Source organism: Epinephelus lanceolatus, chromosome 11, assembly GCF_041903045.1.
Source record: "Epinephelus lanceolatus isolate andai-2023 chromosome 11, ASM4190304v1, whole genome shotgun sequence".
Lineage (NCBI taxonomy): Eukaryota > Metazoa > Chordata > Actinopteri > Perciformes > Serranidae > Epinephelus > Epinephelus lanceolatus.
In genome coordinates this window covers 12,306,765-12,327,500 of record NC_135744.1, presented here as the reverse complement: position 1 = coordinate 12,327,500, position 20,736 = coordinate 12,306,765, and the positions used below count along the sequence as shown (strand labels likewise).

At 40.5% G+C, this 20,736-nt stretch overlaps 1 protein-coding gene across 2 annotated transcripts in view; it reads left to right on the top strand.

Moving 5' to 3' along the window:
* rab24 (RAB24, member RAS oncogene family) overlaps window positions 1-20,423 on the top strand; it is a 23,386-nt gene extending 2,963 nt beyond the window's left edge. Inside the window, exons 2-9 of one of the 2 annotated variants that reach the window (XM_078172267.1) lie at window positions 2,192-2,404; window positions 4,320-4,388; window positions 5,494-5,572; window positions 8,445-8,512; window positions 9,442-9,541; window positions 12,468-12,518; window positions 14,282-14,341; window positions 19,583-20,423. In XM_078172267.1, coding sequence (XP_078028393.1) covers window positions 2,288-2,404; window positions 4,320-4,388; window positions 5,494-5,572; window positions 8,445-8,512; window positions 9,442-9,541; window positions 12,468-12,518; window positions 14,282-14,341; window positions 19,583-19,650 — 612 coding nt within the window. In that variant the 5' untranslated portion in view covers window positions 2,192-2,287 and the 3' untranslated portion in view covers window positions 19,651-20,423. Of the gene's footprint in view, window positions 1-2,191; window positions 2,405-4,319; window positions 4,389-5,493; window positions 5,573-8,444; window positions 8,513-9,441; window positions 9,542-12,467; window positions 12,519-14,281; window positions 14,342-19,579 lie in introns of both variants that reach the window. The other variant, XM_033651428.2, reaches the window with a different exon arrangement.
* The last annotated feature ends 313 nt before the right edge of the window (window positions 20,424-20,736 follow it).

Below are 20,736 nucleotides of genomic sequence, written 5' to 3'. Positions count from 1 at the left end.
TAAATTTATTTGTAAATGAATTCAATATATTCACAGATTTTTTTAATATATATTTTTGCAAATTTGCATATTTGCAAATCCGTTTTATATTTACAAAATAGTTTTTTGATTTTACAATTTTGTTTTGTATTTGTGGAAGGTGTTTTATATTTACAGATAAATAGTAATATTGAGACAAATTTATCTCCAAACTACAGACTTAACTAACACATCAGATGAGAGGAAGTAAAAATATTTGTGATTCAGAAAAGGCTCAGGTTACTTTATTTATACTCGTAGGTAGATTTGTTTTGCAGCAAGATAGTGACATCCACTCAACAGACAAATGACAAAACAATGTAACATGAAACAAAGTAAAAACAGGCTGAGAAATAAAAACAATACACATTAAAACGTGATAAAAATAAAATTGAATAAAATAAAAGTGCTCAAGTCTCCACCAATCAGGACACAAAGAGAAATAAATATTAATAAATAATAATTAAAAGGCACCAATGGGTCATAAATACAACAAATGAATAAAGAAGATGGTGTCAAAATACACAGAATTCCTATTATTATCAGTCAGAATGAACTTTAAAGGAATGAAAATCGAAGGCTCATTGTTGGTCGAATAAATTGAAACTCGAAACCATTTTGTTACTGGAACTTTGTGTAAAAAGTCTTTCCTTTAAAACTAACTCAAAAAAAGGAGAGACTCTCCGTCAAGTTGCTTTTTCCCCCCAATATCATAGATAAGCAAATGTACACGGTGTGATAACCATCAACTTTTCTAACAGGGTAAATCTTGAAACAGGATATATATATATATATATATATATATATATATATATATATATATATATATATATATATATATATATGGAAAAGTTTTCAAATGTTGTCATTGAATAATGGTGGGAACCTTGTTTTTAACTACTCATCAGTATATAAAGCATTTAAAATGAGCGCCACTTTTACCAGCTGTAACTTTTAAGTCGTTTCCAGCGCGCTTTCTCTCTCTTGAATGTGATCTCACTACTCAATGACACAAACGACCCAAAACTTGTGTTTGTAATCAGCAATATCAAATAATTGTTGAGGGCTTTAATGCATGAATGAAATGGCCCATTATTACACCTAGGGTGGGGTTTATTATTATTATTATTATTATTATTATTATTATTATTAGGTCTATTCGTGTTTAAAAATATATATATATACAGCTGGGGGCGATTCATGAAACATTTTGGGGCTGACGCCTCAGATGCGGGACTAACAACACCACTGTATGAGTACTTCTTCCACCACTGTTCTTATCTATTTAATGTGAATACTTTCGGTTTTTTGGAGTGTAGCTATTTACATTTGGACTCTGGTAACTTGTGACAGCTGTGCTATTATTTCTATCTTTACTGGCAGTGCTTATGTAAACTTGGAGGAAGAGATAATGTGGCAGTTGCAGTTTCACTTTCATGTCATAAGAATGGAATCCTAATAATGTGATGGAGAGACTCTTTATGAAGGTGACTGCAGTTTGTCTCAGTATTATTTGTGTGAACAGATCCACAACCTGTGTGTCAATGTGTCATCTGTAAATGTAAAACACCTTCCACAAATACAAAAAAAAAAAAAAAAGATTTATAAGCACACAAAAATATTTTACAAATATAAAAAAGATCCGCAAATACAAGACACAGAAAGAACTCAGCAATATATTTGACGGTGCATAAAATATAAATCTTCAAGCGTAAAACTAAGATGAACAAACAAAAACTGGATTCACAAATATCTGTATCTGTAATATCGAAAGTTTTAAATGTTAAGAAATTCACAAATGCTTTTTTAAATTTATTTGTAAATGAATTCAATATATTCACAGATTTTTTTAATATATATTTTTGCAAATTTGCATATTTGCAAATCCGTTTTATATTTACAAAATAGTTTTTTGATTTTACAATTTTGTTTTGTATTTGTGGAAGGTGTTTTATATTTACAGATAAATAGTAATATTGAGACAAATTTATCTCCAAACTACAGACTTAACTAACACATCAGATGAGAGGAAGTAAAAATATTTGTGATTCAGAAAAGTTTGGTAATTATTTCTCTCTCAAAAACCACGTTTGTTATTGTTTTAAATGGATGTAAGTTGTATTTCTGACACCTTACTGTTGGCACTCATCTGTTGTGCATCCTGTCTCTTCAGCACACAGCACACTTGTACATCAACCCCCAGCCTCCTCCTCTTCCTCCTATTTGCTGTGCTGCGGTCTCGTCCCGGGCTTCTCCACACCCTGTTACCATGAGTGCAATGCGTGTGGATGCTAAAGTGGTGATGCTGGGAAAGGAGAGTGTGGGGAAGACCAGCCTGGTGGAGAGATATGTCCACCATCGCTTCTTGGTCGGCCCGTACCAGAACGTGAGTGTCTGCTGATCTGCTTCCATTTCCATGTCACTAATGAAAGGCATTACTTTTATACTTGGCCCTGGGGAGGTCGTGGTCATCAGGCTCAAGTCTGTGGTCGTCTCAAAGCATTAAAGCACTGATACAAACTGATGCAGAGATGTTTCGCTTTGCTTCTTTGAGCACATTTTGCATTGGACAAGCATGTTATTAAGATTCTTACATATTAACCCTTTAAAAACAGGCATTCCGCAGACGGCTGCAGGAGATTGTTGTTAACATGATCCTGTTTGAATAGATCCAAATAAGAACTATAATAGTTAGAGCATTTATTCTTTTTGCAACAGAAAGCTACTGTTTCTGTCTTCCCCGTCATCATCGGCAGTTTGGCGCGGCATCTGCAGTGATGCAGCCGCTGTGCTGGACCGTCGTGGTGAAGAGGGAGCTGAGCAGGAAGGCAAAGCTTTCGATCTACTGGTCCATCTACGCCCCAACCCTCACCTATGGTCATGAGCTCTGGGTAGTGAGCGAAAGAATGATTTCACAGACACAAAGGGCCGAAATGAGTTTCCTCTGTAGGGTGGCTGGGCTCAGCCTTAGAGATAGGGGGAGGAGCTCGGACATCTGGAGGGAGCTCAGAGTAGAGCTGCTGCTCCTTTGCGTGAAAAGGGCTCAGTTGAGGTGGTTCAACATCTGATCAGGATCCTCCTGGGCGCCTGCCGCTGAAGGTGTCCCAGGCACATCCCACTGGTAGGAGGCCCCGGGGCAGACCCAGAACACACTGGAGGGATTATATATCTTATCTGGCCTCGGAACTCCTCTGGGTCCTCTAGGAGGAGCTGGAAAGTGTTACTGGGGAGAGGGATGTCTGGGGTGCTTTGAAAAAAAAGAAAAAGTCTAATTTCTGTTTTGTTATGACAAAATTTTCAAACTTTCATCATTTCATATTTTTTGCAGTTTAATACAGTTTATTGTCTTCTATAAACTTTTAGCTCAGGTTGGTCAGATTTTAGGGACATGAAGCATTTGATGATACTCCAAGAAATGACATCACACTAAGCAAAAATACCAATGTAGCCATAGCAGACTGTTTCTATCACAGAGTTTGAAGGGTTAATGTGGAAGCTGTTGTGACATGCCTGTCTCGTGTCCTGTTTAAGAAAACACCATGATGCATAGAGCGATACAGCGGCTCTGGAAAGTCACGGCTCAGTGCCAGTTCGGTACAGCTGGGATAAAAAATATGCATAAAGTGAAAACATTTCTATTCATGTATTCTGAACAGACAGTGTTCAAGCGTAAAAGACAGACACAGTCGTCCTGCTGAGGACTATTGTCATTATAAAAACAAGGACCATTACAAACACTTGTGGATCAAACCGTACAAACCCTTTCCCAAAAGACAACAGGTCACAACAGGCTTTAAAACTGGAAATCATCTCATGCTATGAAAATGAAAAAATACGAAATATATAGAATAATAAGACGAGTTTGAACATTCACAGCATTTATGTATTGCCGTGTATTTAGCAGTAAAATGTGACTTCACACACTGACACACCGTCCCCAAAATAATCAGTAAGTTGTCACTAATAAATTAACGGCCAACTAATTTGATAATAGTTAAATTGGTTTGAATTTTATTTTAACAAAACAAAGTCACATTTCTCTGATTGCAGCTTCTTAAATGTGAATATTTTCTGGTTTCTTTCCTCTGTGACAGTAAACTGAAGTGTCTTTGGGTTGTGGACAAAACAAACAAGACATTTGAGGACGTGATCTTTGACCCATGAACACACTGATCGACAGTTTTGAGCATTTCCTGACATTTTAAAGACCAATTAAGAAAGTAATCAACAGATTAACCGACACTGAAGTTCAGTCTGTGAGTGTCTGATGCTTGACTGCGACTGTTTTGTCTTCCCAACAGACTATCGGTGCTGCTTTTGTTGCCAAACCAATCCAGGTGGGAGAGAAGGTGATTACTCTGGGAATATGGGTGAGTCAGAGGCCGCCTGATATGAACTTGAGTCATTTTACTGCATCAGTTTCAGCTCTAGTGAGGTGAGATCTGATTTAGTGTTCCACCCCTTTAACATTATCAGACTCTAGATCAACGTTGATGCAGCAGCACCAGACACATTGTCTTTTTTTATTCTATGCATTCTTCTTTCAAAACCTAGTGCCTACATTACCCACAATGCAACTTGAACACAGTCAGAGATTCAGGTCAGAGCTCTGATCAAGCCCAAAATATCAGGCCCAACCTGACATGAACAAACAGAGTATCTGTCCACGTTTGACCTGAGCCAATCCACAGCAGTTGTTTTCAGCCCGATTTTAAAAACCTGAATTTCTATTGTTAACAAATATAACATGTTATATTTCATATTTTATATTTTATTAATATCAAGAGATTTATTACACGCTAAGGGCTGATGCATTTCCTCGCACCACCTCTCCTTCTTCTCTTCCTTATTTCCTATTAGAATAGTCTGTGGTCTCATGTACGACAGGTTCAGCAGAGTGGGCTGAGCCCCTCGGTGTGTCTAGTGTGCACGCCGATCCGTGCAACACCACTGCTGCACAAACTGATGCTCCTCAGCCATGCACATAAACTGAGAGCTCCCAGTACTGATCCTGCTGACAGGGCCACATTTATTTATATATTTGCTGTTTGTTTTTTAAGTTAAGTTTTCTGTAATTGGTAGGATTCAGGATTATTATTAGAGAAAATGTGATTTTGAGACTAGGTTAGAAAATCTGATTGTATAAACTTGGAATCTAATTTAAACAATTAATAAAGATCTTTTTATACGATATTAAATGTTAGTGTGAGAAATAAGGTATTTATTTTAGTTTGAGGAAATAATGATAATAATAATAATAATAATAATAATAATAATAATAAAGCCAGGAGAAACAGCTGAGGTTTATGTGGAAATGAGCTGGGAGCTGCAGAGCGTGTCACAGTGGGGGGGGATTACACAGCTCTTACAACCTGCATGGGGGTTGTAGGAATGTCGACTGTGTACAGAGACATTACACGCACGTTCAACAGGAAGCTGGAGCTCAGTTTTTTCTCTCCTCTCTGTCTCCCTCAGGACACGGCTGGATCAGAGCGCTACGAAGCCATGAGCAGAATCTACTACAGAGGAGCACGCGCCGCCATCGTCTGCTACGGTAAATCTAAAGTGTTCCTAATCACGTTACAGTGAACTCTCAGGTGTCGTAACTTTAACCTCTGGTGGCTGCGCTGGAGGTGTGTTTAGTTCTTGGGCAACAACAGCTGGATGTGTTTCTAAATCAACCTCAGAGCAAACAGAACTGAATGCACAGTGTTACTGTCTGTGGTGTGTTCAGTGGGGAACTGAGCACTGTGCTGCTGATACTATTTCAGGTGAAGCTGATCTGGTTTGGGCTGGCAGTTACATTTTATAACTGGGGGTTTTGGTGCAGAGATGCCGCTCTCTTAACTCTGTTTCCTCATGCTAACACGGCCTCAAGCTTTGAGTCACTTCGGATTTGTGACACAACTTTAAAGCTGCAGGTGGTACTTCTGTATTTTGACGGCTATTTTAGATTTAGTCTTGAGATCAAAGTGTTTTTTAGTTTTAGTCACATTTTAGTCGTTTTTATCCGTCATAGTTTTAGTCAACATGTTTTCTGTTCTTTCTCTTTAAACTAATCCAGTGAGGCTAATTCATGTCTCATAAATCAGAATCAAGGTGACAGGTTGTATAAAATAGTGTGTGTCATGTCTCCAGCAGTGTTTGACAGGTTTAAGGGCTGATTTACGAGCACACGCTTACTGATCATCATTTGAAAAGCTCGACATCTCTCTATTTATGCTCTCAACAAATAACTAATGTGAGACAACTAGGATTTGTCCACAGGTTCATTGTAAACTGACTTATCCATCTGACTGTTAAGAAGCAGAAACATAACTTTCTTCATCTGCAACATGTTAGTCTGGAGGTTTAAACTGGTGTCCTCTCGCAGAGTTGGTGATTCAAACTAAACTTTCATCTCTGTCAGAGAAAACTGATCTGAATTCAGACTGTTTACTTACAGCACAGATAACTGAGCCTCCTACCCGCCTGTCAAACACCATCAACCCAGAAACCTTCTCCAGTCCAGACTGAGTGGAGTCCTGCGGGGTGAAGCTGTGAAGTCCAGCGGCCGCTGGCTGCGAGCGGAGCTAACTGCTAACAGCCACTGCTGCAACTAACAAACTCCACAAATCCATTCAGCAGCTTCACCATCCACAGTCAGACACACATGGCTGATTATTTACTGCTGAATTACAGCTCACAACTCGCACCAACCGAAACATCCTGGTGCAGACTATTTACTGGAGTTTACCAGCCTGACGCTAATGTGGCATTTGAAGATAATTACAAGCACAGCTGCTCTCGGCTTTCAGTGACCGATAGTCCACCACAAACATTTTCATCAAGTCTCGCCCATGAAAATTAAACATAGATTTCCTCTTAGATTTTATTAAGATCTATTTTTCGCCCGACTACACAGGACCAACCTGAGTTAAAACACGTCCAGCTCAGCTTCTGCCACTCTCAGGTTACAGTCACATTTCCGTTCTAAGAAATTGGTCGACTAACAGCCCCAAAAGTGAGCTGTGATGTCATGTTTCTGGTGCAGGTAATAATTAAATATTCATAAGCGTGATCACAGAACTCGTTTCCGGTCGCCTCTCTGTCGGCTCCGCTAAACCTGTGCTAAATATATGCTCTTACGTCTACGTTGAGGGTGGTGATGATGCTTCTTCTGGTTGATGTTGGGACAGTGGTGGTGGTGGTAACTGCAAGTCAGTTTTTTTTTGGGAGAAAATCAACTCACCAGTCTATAAACTCAACTCCTGCCGACTTCTGCTCGCTGACTAGGTTGAGGTTTTCAAATGTTAACATCAGTAAACATTGAGGAAAAGATGGCACCTGTGGAACTAGCACTGCGTTGGGGAGGAGCAACCATGTGGCCACCTTGTTGAGGTCAAGATATGTATACAAACTGTGACGCATGCCTCCAGTCTGGAGCACATTCAAACAACAGATTATCAAACACACTGCAGCCAGTCTGGATACAGGGACAATTATAAAGCAGCAGCCAACAAGATACGAAGAGGCAACAAGGACTAAATTACACAAGTTGAAGGACAGATGTGACAAATAAATGATGGATTGACCGACTGATTGGGAGCATGCTGGAGATTGCACCAAAACAGGAAAGGCATGCTCGGATTCGTCCATCATTTGGGCCTCAGCAGAAAGGGAAACAGAGCGAATATTCGTAGCACAGAAATGTAATGTGACCACGCCTTAAGTGGTGGTAGCATAAATGCAAACCTACTGAAGAAAAGAGACCTAAACTGAACACTGACGACTCCAGGATCACTGCTGTGTGTGGAAAACTAACTGTAAATAACTTTGAGTTTAAAATCCATTCCAATAAACAGAGTTTGGAGCGTGACAGTGGGTCATTAGAGGAGTGCTGAGCTCATCTGATGCTGCACTGTGCGGTACGTTCTCACATTACATCAGTGCTGAGAGTCTGGGTGTACAAGCAAGGAGAGTCCCTGTAACTGAGTGGAGATATGGAAAAGGGCAGTGAGTCGAGAGAGGAGAAAACTGAGAGGACGAGAATCAGAGCGATCAGCAGCAGGATGTGGATACGAAGATAATCACAGTATGATAAGACTTACAGGGTCGGCGTGACACAAACAACATGCTGTTTATGTCTGTTTCTCTTTTTTTTTTTAGGAAACAGCTGATGGTATTTCCTGCAGATGACTCACTGCTGTCACGTTAACATCTTAAAATCTGCTTCTCTTTTACCTTCCATCTTCTTTCTGCAGATTTGATCAGTTTGTTTCTGTTGTCTTTGTTTTAATGTTTAACTTTTATATTTCTTTCATTTAACTTTGTGAAAATTCACTGAAATAATATGAGCTGGTTGATTGGTTGTGGATCCTGGTGTCTGTTTTGATATCGCTCTCCTTGTACACAGGGTTGTGTTGATGTCTCATTTTGACTTTCAGATCTGACCGACAGCAGCAGCTTCCAGCGAGCTCGGTTCTGGGTGAAGGAGCTGCAGAACTGCGAAGAAGTAAGAGAGCGTTTCTCGTCGAAAGTTCAGTGTGACAGAGCTGGATATGGTTTCTGTTTTACAGGACAGTTACTCTGCACCATCCTTATATATACACGTAAAGCTGTGGTAAAAAATGCAGGAGCAGTGAAAGTATGTGACTGTTTACACTGTTTTGGTGCACTGATACCAAAATGGTCATTTATCAATAAAAAGTAAAAATTATGAACACTTTTTTTCTCTACAAAATTCTGAATTAATTAATTAAAGAAGCAAAAATTCTCAAATCTTAATAAAATGCAGTCTAAAATTAAAAGTTTGATTTAAACCAGGAAATATCTGTTAAAAAAAATAAGGATCACATTTATCAATCTGATCAGACATGCGATGTCTTTATTATTATAGTTTTATATTTTGCATTAGTTTTTATTTTCAGTTTGTTTTAAATTTTTGTTTTCTATTTAGTTTAGTTGCCAGAGTGGGTTTGCTCTTTTCAGTTTAGCTTTTATTTAAAAATGTATTAGTTTTAGTTTTTAATCATAACAGGGGGGGTATATGTAAGAAGTCCAGAGTGGGTAAAACAATCGTGCAGACGTCCCAGTCTCAGTCCACAATCTGCACCGACATCTCTTCACACTTGTTGGGTTGACAAATTTGACCAAATTGTTCATGTATTTATTTTAGTTTGAACACAATACTGTTTCAGTTAGTCTATTTTTTATTTTCTATTTCATTTAACTAAAGATGTTTTTCATACCTTGTTTAGTTTTAGTTTAATGAACTTACTAAGATGGATGACTGATGACTTAAGAGCTGTGTCTAAGTGGTCGTCTGTCTGTGATTACAGTCACGTCAGAAATACAAAGTCAGTCGTGAGCCACTTGAAGTTATAAAATTCAAAGTGACATGTTGAACCTCTGAACTCACCAACGCTGTGTCGTGTTCTGCAGCACTGTAAGATCTACCTGTGTGGAACGAAGAGCGACCTGATTGAAGGAGATCGGAGCCTGCGCCAGATCGACTACCACGATGCTCAGGACTTTGCTGACGGTAATTTAAGTCTCTGTGTCATTAACCTGCCTCTCTCATTGGTCACTATACTGGTCACTACACTGGTCACACTGGTGCTCTTACCTGGACAGAACTGTGTGTAATTAACTCGGTACACTTCAGTCATGCAGCCTTCATTAAGACGCATGACCAGCAGAATGATGTGGTTATTTTGGTGTCATATTTGTGTATGTGCACTAATTTGTATATAAAATATGTAAGAAACTGGTTAGTGATTTAATTCATAACATATCTGATCCTTTGATTTAGTTTATAAACGATAAAAAATGTATGAGGGCTGCAACTAATGGTAATTTTCACTATTATTGCTATATATTTGTTGATTATTTTCTTATAGTTTAAGTGATGGTGCAGCTGTAAAACATCAGAAAATAGTTTTAAAAGGGGTCGACACAGTTCAACCAACTGTCCAAAATCCAAACATATTTAGTTTAATATCACAGAAGACTAAAAATCAGCATATATTCATATTAAAGAAGCTGAAAACTGAATATATATGCATTTTTTTTTTTGCTCAAAAGTTACAGAAACAAATAAAAACCAAAGTAGTAACCTATTAATTTTCAGTCAATCAACTTGTTTATGCTCTAAACTTGATTCATTTTAAAGGGATAGTTCAGTTTTTTTGAGGTTGCGTTGTATGGGGTACTTGTCCACAGACAGTATAGTGTATATATATAGTATTACATACAGTAGATGTCAGCTGACATACCTCCAGTGAGTCCGACATGGAAGCTAAGCAATGCACTGCTGTGGAGGGGTCAACAACAAAACATATTTTAGACACCTAAATAAAGTCACACCTAAAAAAATCTATGTCAGTTATGTGTACACTATATTTAGAATATTCTCTCAGCTTTACCTTCATGTCAGAGATTTCCAGCTGGAAAATGAAGCTGTTAAATCTCTCTCTTCGAAGCCAGACTCCATTGAGAAAAACAGTGATTTAACATATCTGAACACAGGAGCTGCTGGTCTACTGCTGCCTTGAAGAGTTGTGTTATTGTGTGACTTTGGTGTTTTAAAGGTATTAGTTTGGATTCACCAAAGTCACACAATAACACAAACTAACTATCTGATCCAAGCAGCAGTAGACCAGCAGCTCCTGTGTTCAGTGAAGTAAAATTAGTGGTTTTGTCAATGGAGTCTGGTGGATTTGACAAGACCATTGTTGGGAATCTGAAGTCATTAATGGCTTCCCCATTGGAGCAGGCTGTCTGACAGGAAAAGTAAAGAATAAAATACTCACAATAGAGCAAACACTTCAAGTGATCAACATGTTTTTAGGTGGGACTTTTTTTTAAGTGGATGTAATACGTTTTATTGTTGACCAATCCACAGCAGTATGTTACCTAGCTTCCATCTCCAGCCTGCTTCTCCAAACTGGGAGCATTTTTACTGACATCTACTGTTTGTGGATAAGTACCTCATACAACTATCCTTTTAATATTTTGCTTCACTTTTTAAGTATTTGTAGATACTGGATTAACAGAGTCTGTAAAGGGCAAATTAAATTTCCAAATCTTTCTCTTACTGACAGTCAAAAGTATGTGCTTGTTGACTTTGACAGTTTCAGCTGTGGTCGTGACTCCCTCCTCAGAAGTGTCGCAGGTTGTGGTGTGACAAGAGTCCGCTTTTTGTTACGAGACAGTTGGTTCACTGTCGGGCAGCGTATGTCACACCACCAACTGTGACTGTGTCTGATGAAGGCGGCTGAACTACAGCTCATCGAGCTCTGTATTCTTACTGCGCACGTGTTTGCTACTTACAACCATCGTTCAGCCGTGGAAAAAGTTTTCTCTGAGCCATTCATCCTGCTGTGCTGCTGCCACAGTGGGTGCGTCTACATGCACACCAATAATCCTCTATTAGTCTGAATTTTATGTGGATCACTTAGCATATTTTGTTTAGATTTTCCAAACTAGGCCTTTTTCCAAATGCAGCATCTTTCTTTAAGGATGCCGTTACTATTCAGGTTTTAAAACCATTATTTAGACATGTATTCAGGTTATTTGATATATGTGTCTCAAGTGGGGTTTTTGCAGCAGTTTGCGACACACAGCCTCTTGTCCATTTACAGTTGGCTCTGTGCGTTGTTGTGGATATGCTGTAAACAAGCCAACTCTCCAACAGTTTGTTTATTTTTGATAACTGATTTTCATTTTATTTTCTTGTCAGCTTTTATAAGTTTTTTGCTCATTGTCATTTTCCCCCCCATGTTTTCAAAAAACAAAAAAATCAAACCGATTTTCTCAGATTTCAAAGGTTTAAATGCTTGTAAAAGGTGTCTGAATGCAGCACAAGAAAACTGATGTCGATCCAGGTTTCAAAGGGTTAAGGGTCATTCTGACTGATAATAATGGTGGAAGCTTACGTTTCGAATTTGAGCAAAATAAATAACTTAATAAATTAATCTTTAAGTGGTTCATCCATCCAGGTTCTGCCACTTATCTGGGTCCAGGGAGCTTTAATTTAATGAATTATAATATCAGGAATAAGTGTTCTACTGCTGAGAGGAAGTTCTGAAAAGTTTTCCTGGAATGACCTAATTCTTGTACAAATGTTCCCTCATTTCTGGCATTAAGACGGTCTTAAAAAGTCTGAGCCTGAACCTGGCGAACCCTGCAGAAACTCTGTTTAAGAAACAAGTTTAAAGCTTTACATTCTAGCTGTCAGCAGAGTTAATCCTTTAACCTGGAAAAAAAGGGGAAACCAGGATTTACATTTCCATGAACATTTCTGCTATTAGGTGACTGCCCAGACTAGGAAATAATGAGATTACTGAAACGCTTGTAAACATCCAGAATGTGGTCAAAGGATATTAGGAAACGTTTGATCCCTGTCAGCATCTGTGTGCCACCGTCTGACTGACATTTAACCTCCATATTATGGTTTGCTTCCACAGAGATTCATGCGCAGCATTTCGAGACCTCCAGTAAAACAGGAAACAACGTGGGTGAGTCACACCTCCAGTCATCTGCAGACACATTTAACATCAGTGGCTGGCTCCAATCACAGCTGTATTTGCTCCTGTTTGTCAATGAGGAAGTGGGTTTCCTCAGGACTCTGATATTGAAAAATCTGGGCAACTTCTGAAGTGCGTAAAGACACTCGATTATAGTCAGAGAACATCCAACAGGACGCAGCAGATACAGTTAATACTTCAGGAAACACTGTTGAGTGGCTGCTGCTGTTCTGCAGAAAAGTAAAACTGAAACACAAGAATGATCAGTTGTTTCACTGCCTTTAGAAAGCTGTGATAAATGTATCACTCATGGTGCTGTAAAACCTGCCCTGTTTGGTTCGGTTCAATCAAACTTAAGTTGGTTTGCCCCCTCAGTGCGGTTCGTTTGGGCAGGTGTGAACACAGCAATCGCACTCAGGTGTGCACCAAAACAACCAGACTGAGACCTTCTTCAAGAGGTGGTCTCAGTCTGGTTATAAACGAACTCTGGTGCGGTTCGTGTGCGGTGAGAACGTGTTGCGACCTGGATCTGAACCAACTGCAGTCACATGACACATTGTTTGGGTTAAACATGAGCATGTTACAGTTCTGGAGGATTATTAATGTGCACCTCCTCCTGTACTGCCTTAATATGCACATTCAGCACATCCAATGCATCAAAACATTGTTTTCTAGTTGGAGCCGCGCCTCGTTTTCAAACTGTATGGTTTGACTCAAATGAACAATGACAGCAATATAGTCCACGATGAGCAGCGCTAAAATCAACCTGCGTAGTTGTCCCTCCATTGTGACATTAGAAAGTGTCACATTTATCTTGCAAGTGTACTCTTCTTCAACGTTTGCTTTACTTCCTGAATTTTTCCCACATGGAAATTCTGACCAATCAAGAGCAGCTTTCTCAGAAAAGGCATTTGATCTGGTCCGCTTGTAAATGCTGCCGTGAGAACACGAACCAACTCTAGGCAATTGTACAACTTTGGAACAACATGAGTCCCTGATTCAGACCAAAGGAGACGACTCTAGGTCTGAGAGCAGCCTCAGTCGTCACCTCTAACACACAAAGCTTCATAAATTGAGGATGGTCAATTCACGCGGTTTTCTCTTACAACCACAACAACAATCAGACCACTTTCTTTGCATTTTTAAAAATCTGCATTCAGGTTAACATCTGAGGCATTAAAACTAGAAAAGCAGCTGTACCTCATTTGAATTCAGCTTCTTTTAGGCAAATGTCTCGTTATGTAAATGTGAAGCAAATTTAATGTCCGTCTCCTGTCTGATAAAGCTCTTGAGTCTGAATTGAACACTATCAGAGTATTTTAAAGGCTACAACAGGTTAAAGGTCCAAATGGGAAATCTAGCAGTGTTTCCCCTACCATTATATTAGGGGGGCCCAGAAAAAGGTCCAGAAATTTTTTTTTTTTTTTTTTTTGCGGTTCTTTAAAATTTTGTCTCTTTTAAAATGTACAATGATTTTTTTCCTTTCAGTGTTTCAACACAGGCAGTTTATAAAAATGTCAAATTACACCGCACTTTTCTGCAGTATTTTTTTTTTGTGTGTGAACATGATTTAATACAGTATGCCATAAGAATATTGGGTTTGGGGCATCTCTGACTGAACACACTGCATGTTTGAAACCAGCCTTTGTGCAGTTATTGCTTGTTATAAAACTGGTATCATGACTGTGAGTGGAGCTGTGGTTGTGAATGACCTGATGGAAACTGACAGGCCTCGTTATGTTTCTACTCGACAGATGAGTTGTTCCAGAAAGTTGCCGAGGATTACAACAGCACTGCCTTCCAGTATATGACAGGTGAGCGTTTAATTCACATGCAGCTGATTCAACATGCTGAATTGGCTGAAAAATAAGCCACACTACATGCTACAAAGACGAGTACTAATGTTCTAATGTTTTGGGCTAGCTACTGGCATTTTGTTAGTGTTTCAGCCCTTGGTTACATAGAGTGCAGGGTTCCCACAGTGATGGAAAACCTGGAAAAGTCATGGAACTTTACAGTCACATTTTCCAGGCCTGGAAATGTCATGGAATTAATAAAAATAATTAAAAGTTTTGGAAAAGTCATGGAAGTTTGTTGCGTTTAATGAAATTGTTGCAGTAATCTTCCACGTGGATAACCTTCCACATAATGTAACATAACGGTAAATATATTTTCTGTTGCTGTCGGCGCAACGTAGCTCTACTATGTGTTGATGTGTGACATTTGTTAAATATCTCGTACGTCCCCTCATTTTCTCTCCGTGCTCTGCCTCTCCCTCTCCCTCCACATGTGCCGGCTAACTGACATTATGTTTGAATAGAGTTTAAAGCTGATATGTTTAAAAAACACCGGGCAAGTCTAGCAAGATAAAATATAAATGTTTTATGGTATGCGTAAGGCATTTTAGAGTGGACATCTTCAGCAACTAACATTACATAAAGCATGCAATAGACTTCGTCTCCCTCTTCCTGACTGATATTATAATCCTGTCAGTGCTACACTGTCGGGTCCCTCACTGTAATGACTGTTTTGACATGGTGTCTTTTGAAAGATCAAATCAAATTCCTTACAAAGTCACATCCTGCCTGCCTGTCCTTGTTTACTCGGAAATATGTCACAATACTGAAACTGGATACTCACGAAATGCTGTTTCATCTTGACTTAAAGAAGTACTTCCACCAATGGAATGTAAGGTGTAAAATTATAGCTGCTGCGCAGCGATGGGTCGGGTCCAGGCATTTTTAGGCAATTCTGAGCAACAAGCAGAAGAATTGGAAGACATTTAGGAATTGCATCAGCTGAGGCTTGAACTCACAACCTCTGAGACTAAGAATCAATTTCTATCTCACTGAGCTAATTAGTCAGTGACAATTCATGTGTAGCTTCACAAATTGACTAAGCCAGACGTGCAGGTTTAGCAGCCGTCCATGCATGGAAAAGCAGATTTCAAACCACTGTAAAAAAATTCAGTTATCGAAACAAAAATCTGAAAATACACATATTGCATCTCAACAGCATGGAGATGTTGGTAATTTGTTTGTAACAATGATTGATTTGCTCCCTAAGTGAAAAACTGATGTTTAAAATTGCCATTTTTACATTGACTCCAATTGTTCACATTAGAGCAAAATTCAAAATGCTGTCAAAAATTCAGTTTTTGATATAAAATTCTGAAATTTGCCACACATCATCTACCATGACTCTAGAATTTTGTCTTTTTTTTTCATGAACATTGAAGATTTATTTAGCAAGAATTTGCATGTATATGTTTCCAGTACCGTTTACAGTAGGGATGTCCCGATCCAGCTTTTTCACTTACGATCCGATACCGATATTGCAGCCTTGAGTTTTTACCGATACCAGTCCGATCCAAGCGCATATTATACATATTCACTTATTTTGTTGTCAGTCATGTTAGAAAAGGTTTGATCAAGCAATATTACTCTAACAAGAACAACTTAATGATCCACAACAGTTGGTATGAGAATCTGACCTGTTTATTGTTAACAGGGTTAAATAAACAAACTTTAAACTTGAACATTAACATTAAATAAAAAATATAGCTGGTTTGCTTTGGCTGCTTTGGCCCCTTAATAAATAGAAAATAAATCAACACAAGAAATCTTTAAAATGTCTAACATTGAAATTAAAATAGCAGCAAGACTCCACACACTTGTGCTTTGGCCCCCTAATAAATAAAAAAAAGATTAATAAATAAAAAAAAGATTAACACCACAAGACATTGTTGACATTTAACAAACAATGCAGCCTTTTCTTTTCAGTTATTCTTTAGTGTCAGTGCCAGCCTGGTGCTGCTGTTTCCTGTGTGTCTGCATGCTGGCCTGGTGGATTGATAGTGCTGGAGCGGATCACTGGAATAGACTGCTTGAATCGCGGAGTGCTGGGCTGGCCGGAAAACCTAGATCAGACGCCATGAAAAACTGGATCGGAATTCTTGGATCGGCATTTTTCCATGCAGTCTGGACATCCCTAGTTTACAGTCAAACATTTTGATGCACTGTAGGGTCAATTTTTGATAAATCAAAAATCTGAGAAAAGTAGTAGACAGTCTGAAGACAGTTTGCTCTGTAGCAAGTTTGGTATCAATTGAGCAAAAATTGTGGGAGGAGATAGGTTTAAGAAGTTTTACATTTTTTTGGAAAAAAAAAAACAGTGATGAACTTAATAATTTTTAATAGGCTTAAATGTACAAAAGTTTTGTTAAAAAAAGTATTGGGGCTACAGTTTGATGAAAGCTGTGAAGTTGTAGCACGTATGGTTGATTTGTTATGAATTTTCAGAGTTTTGAACTTTAGACGCTTGCTGTAGCGCCACCATCAGGACTATTGGCTTGAGTTTAGCGCTGAGGATATCTGGCACCCATGGGAAGTATGATTTCCTCGGAAGAAGAAAGAAGAAGAATAACTAGGATTACTATAGTGTCCTGGCAGCTTAGCTGCCCGGACCCTAATAAGGCAAAATGTGCCAATAAAGAAAACATTCAAAAGTCCAAACAAACACGCTCAACCCTCAGAGGTATGAATGGGTGCTGAATCCTCAATGAAAAATGTAAAAAATGTGTACAAAAGGTAAATAAAGAAAACATAAAATATAGTGAGGAAACAGAGCCGGGGGTCTCAGGGGCGGGTCGTCCAATTTCGGGGGCAGAAGTCGCTGAGGTAGTGAAGGAACTGCGCGGCAGCGGGGCCCCGGGGTTGGATGAGATTCGCCCTGGATATCTCAAAGCTCTGGATGTTGTAGGGCTGTTCTGGCTGACACGCCTCTGCAACATTGCGTGGACATCGGGGGCAGTGCCTCTGGAGTGGCAGACCGGGGTGGTGGTCCCCATCTTCAAGAAAGGGGACCAGAGGGTGTGTTCCAACTACAGGGGGATCACACTCCTCAGCCTACCCGGTAAGGTCTACGCCAGGGTGCTGGAGGAGAGGGTCCAGTCGATAGTTGAACCTTGGATTGAGGAGGAGCAATGTGGTTTTCGTCCTGGACGCGGAACCGTGGACCAGCTCTTTACCCTCGCCAGGGTGCTGGAGGGGGCATGGGAGTTCACCCAACCAGTCCACATGTGTTTTGTGGATTTGGAGAAGGCTTATGACCGTGTCCCCAGGGGCATCCTGTGGGGGGTGCTCCAGGAGTATGGGGTTGGTGGCCCTTTGCTAAGGGCCATCCAGTCCCTGTACCGAAGGAGCACGAGTCTGGTTCGCGTGGCTGGCAGTAAGTCGGACCTGTTCCTGGTGAGGGTTGGACTCCGCCAGGGCTGCCCTTTGTCACCGGTTCTGTTCATAACTTTTATGGACAGAATTTCTAGGCGCAGCCGAGGGGTGGAGGGTGTCTGGTTTGGTGACAGGAGGATCTCGTCCCTGCTATTTGCGGATGACGTGGTCCTCCTAGTTCCATCGAACAGTGACCTCCAGCTCTCGCTGGGACGGTTCGCAGCCAAGTGTGAAGCGGCTGGGATGAGAATAAGCACCTCCAAATCTGAGGCCATGGTCCTCAGCCGGAAAAGGGTGGATTGCCCACTCCAGGTCGGGGGGGAGGTCCTGCCTCAGGTGGAGGAGTTTAAGTACCTCGGGATCTTGTTCACGAGTGAGGGTAGGATGGAGCGGGAGATTGACAGGCGGATTGGTGCGACGTCAGCAGTGATGCGGACGCTTAACCGGTCCGTTGTGGTGAAAAGGGAGCTTAGCCAGAAAGCGAAGCTCTCGATTTACCGGTTGATCTACGTTCCAACCCTCACCTATGGTCATGAGCTCTGGGTAGTGACCGAAAGAACGAGATCGCGAGTACAAGCGGCCGAAATGAGTTTCCTCCGCAGGGTGGCTGGGCTCAGCCTTAGAGATAGGGTGAGGAGCTCGGACATCCGGAAGGGACTCGGAGTAGAGCCGCTGCTCCTCCACATTGAGAGGAGCCAGTTGAGGTGGTTCGGGCATCTGGTAAGGATGCCTCCCAGATGCCTCCCTTGGGAGGTATTTCGGGCATGTCCAACAGGGAAGAGACCTCGGGGCCGCCCCAGGACACGCTGGAGGGATTACATCGCCCGGCTGGCCTGGGAACGCCTCGGGGTTCCCTTAGAAGAGCTGACGGAGTTGGCTGGGGAGAGGACTGTCTGGGCTTCTTTGCTGAGGCTGCTGCCCCCGCAACCCGGACCCGGATAAGCGGAGGGCGACGAGACGAGACGATAAAATATAGTATAGTACGGTGATATAACATAGAATTAGAAATAAAATACTGTACAGAGTGTGGCCCAGTTGCAGCTTATACACAGAAAAAAGCAGCAGTCCTAAACTTGATCCCTGGGGAACACCAGAATGAAGAAATTCCTACTTCAGAGCTATAATATAGAATATTTTTTAACATTTTGGGAAATACACTTATTTAATTTGTTGCCGATATCTCTCTTAAATCTGTATTTTAAAAATCAAGCTTGGTGTTAAGCTTAGCATAGCATAAAGCCTGGGAACGGGCAACAGCTGCCCTGGCTCTCCCCAAAGGTAACGAAATTTTCCTACCAGCACCTCTAAAGGTTACCACTATAGACTGTATATAAAAGGTGGATGACATGACAGCTCCCTGAAAGTGATCATCCTGATCGCCCCCTTGTGGGTGGCTGCAGTAATGGTCATAAGCCCCGCCCTCTCCATGTTAGTGGATATTGACAGTTGTGTGTGCCAATCGGTGTGCTCGCTATCAGTGGTGCTGCTCGTGATTGGTCAGATGGGTGAATGGACAGGAACTCGATCTGTGCTGCGCAGACTCTGGCTCCAAAATATGTTGCCAGCCCAAGACAACAGCAGTGGTGTCGGGGATATTTTGGCTTAATTTTTCTACAGTGGGAGAAGTGGAGACGCATCGTCCATCTGTATTTACAGTCTATGGTCACTACATTATATCTCATTTGTTAAATCCAAATAATGTGTTCATGAAAAATAACTTGAGTATCTAAGGGGCCAGATTTTCCTCCACCTCCTGAAATGATCCCAAAGCTGTTCTAAGTACATATGTAGATCTTGAACATAAAGTCTCTTCCTGTGTCTCAGCAGAGGAAACAGGCGTGGACCTGGGCCAGAAGAAGGACTCATATTTCTACTCCTGTTGCCATAACAACTGACGCCAAGCAACAGGAAGAGAAACAGAAGTGGTCACCTTCCCCTCGGCTGAAGTAAAAACCTGAATATGCTGGATGGGCGGTCACATAACTCAGCTCTGGTCCTGGGATCTGCTGTTACACCTTGTTAGATATGTTTATTTCTTTTGTGCCATAAAGAACTAACGGCTGCAAGACTTTATGGAAGAGGATCTACTCCTGCTGCAACTGTTACTGGGTGGAGTGGGATTTAAAAACAACAGCGCTCCTGCTCTCCACCCTGTTAGGTCCCCTCTGTAGCTTCCTCTGGGCTGGACCGTGGAAGTGAACATACCCTTAAATCTGCGCTGTTAAACAATCAGAAGTGAAAAAGAGGGATCCCGCTGGACTCAGACCGGCTTAGAGAACGTGACTGTTGTAGCAGCGCTTTAGGAGGGTGGATGGTTTGTTTACAGCAGTTCATTTTTGTTTACCTCCAACCCTATTTAACCTTGTCATGGAAATTGTCTGTTAGTCTTGCACATCTTCGATGAAGCCCACAAGAATGAAGTGAAGCCAACTAGGATATAAAGTGTCAAAAAACACACTCCTTTGTTCCCAGTCTTAATTCAAATTAATTCTTATACCTTTGTAAATGAAATGATACCAATGATCTTTATAAAGGCCTTATTACCCACAGTAGTAATGTCAGGACCGTGTGAGTGTCCAACTCTCCAGAGCACTGGCTCTTCAGTGTTTACTACGACATTATGGATGTATTAAAGGTATAATATGCAGAATTTTCCTAAAAAAGCAAACCCAAAAAACTAAATATAGATTCATACAAACGTAATCCCTCTCAGTCATCAGCGATCTATTTATTTGGAGACAGGCTGTATCTTCTTGTTTCCTACATTCCCGTACATCCTACATTAATATTCATGTTGGAGTTCAACTTTGGTGAACTTTGACTGGCCAATAGCAAAGAAGTATGTGTGGAGGAGACATTGAGTATGTTTACATACACACTAATGTTCCAAATTTGACAATATTCTGAATTTGATACAGCTCATGTTAACAGCACATTATGTTTAAATATATACGTAATTAGGCATTTTTCCAAATTTAGCA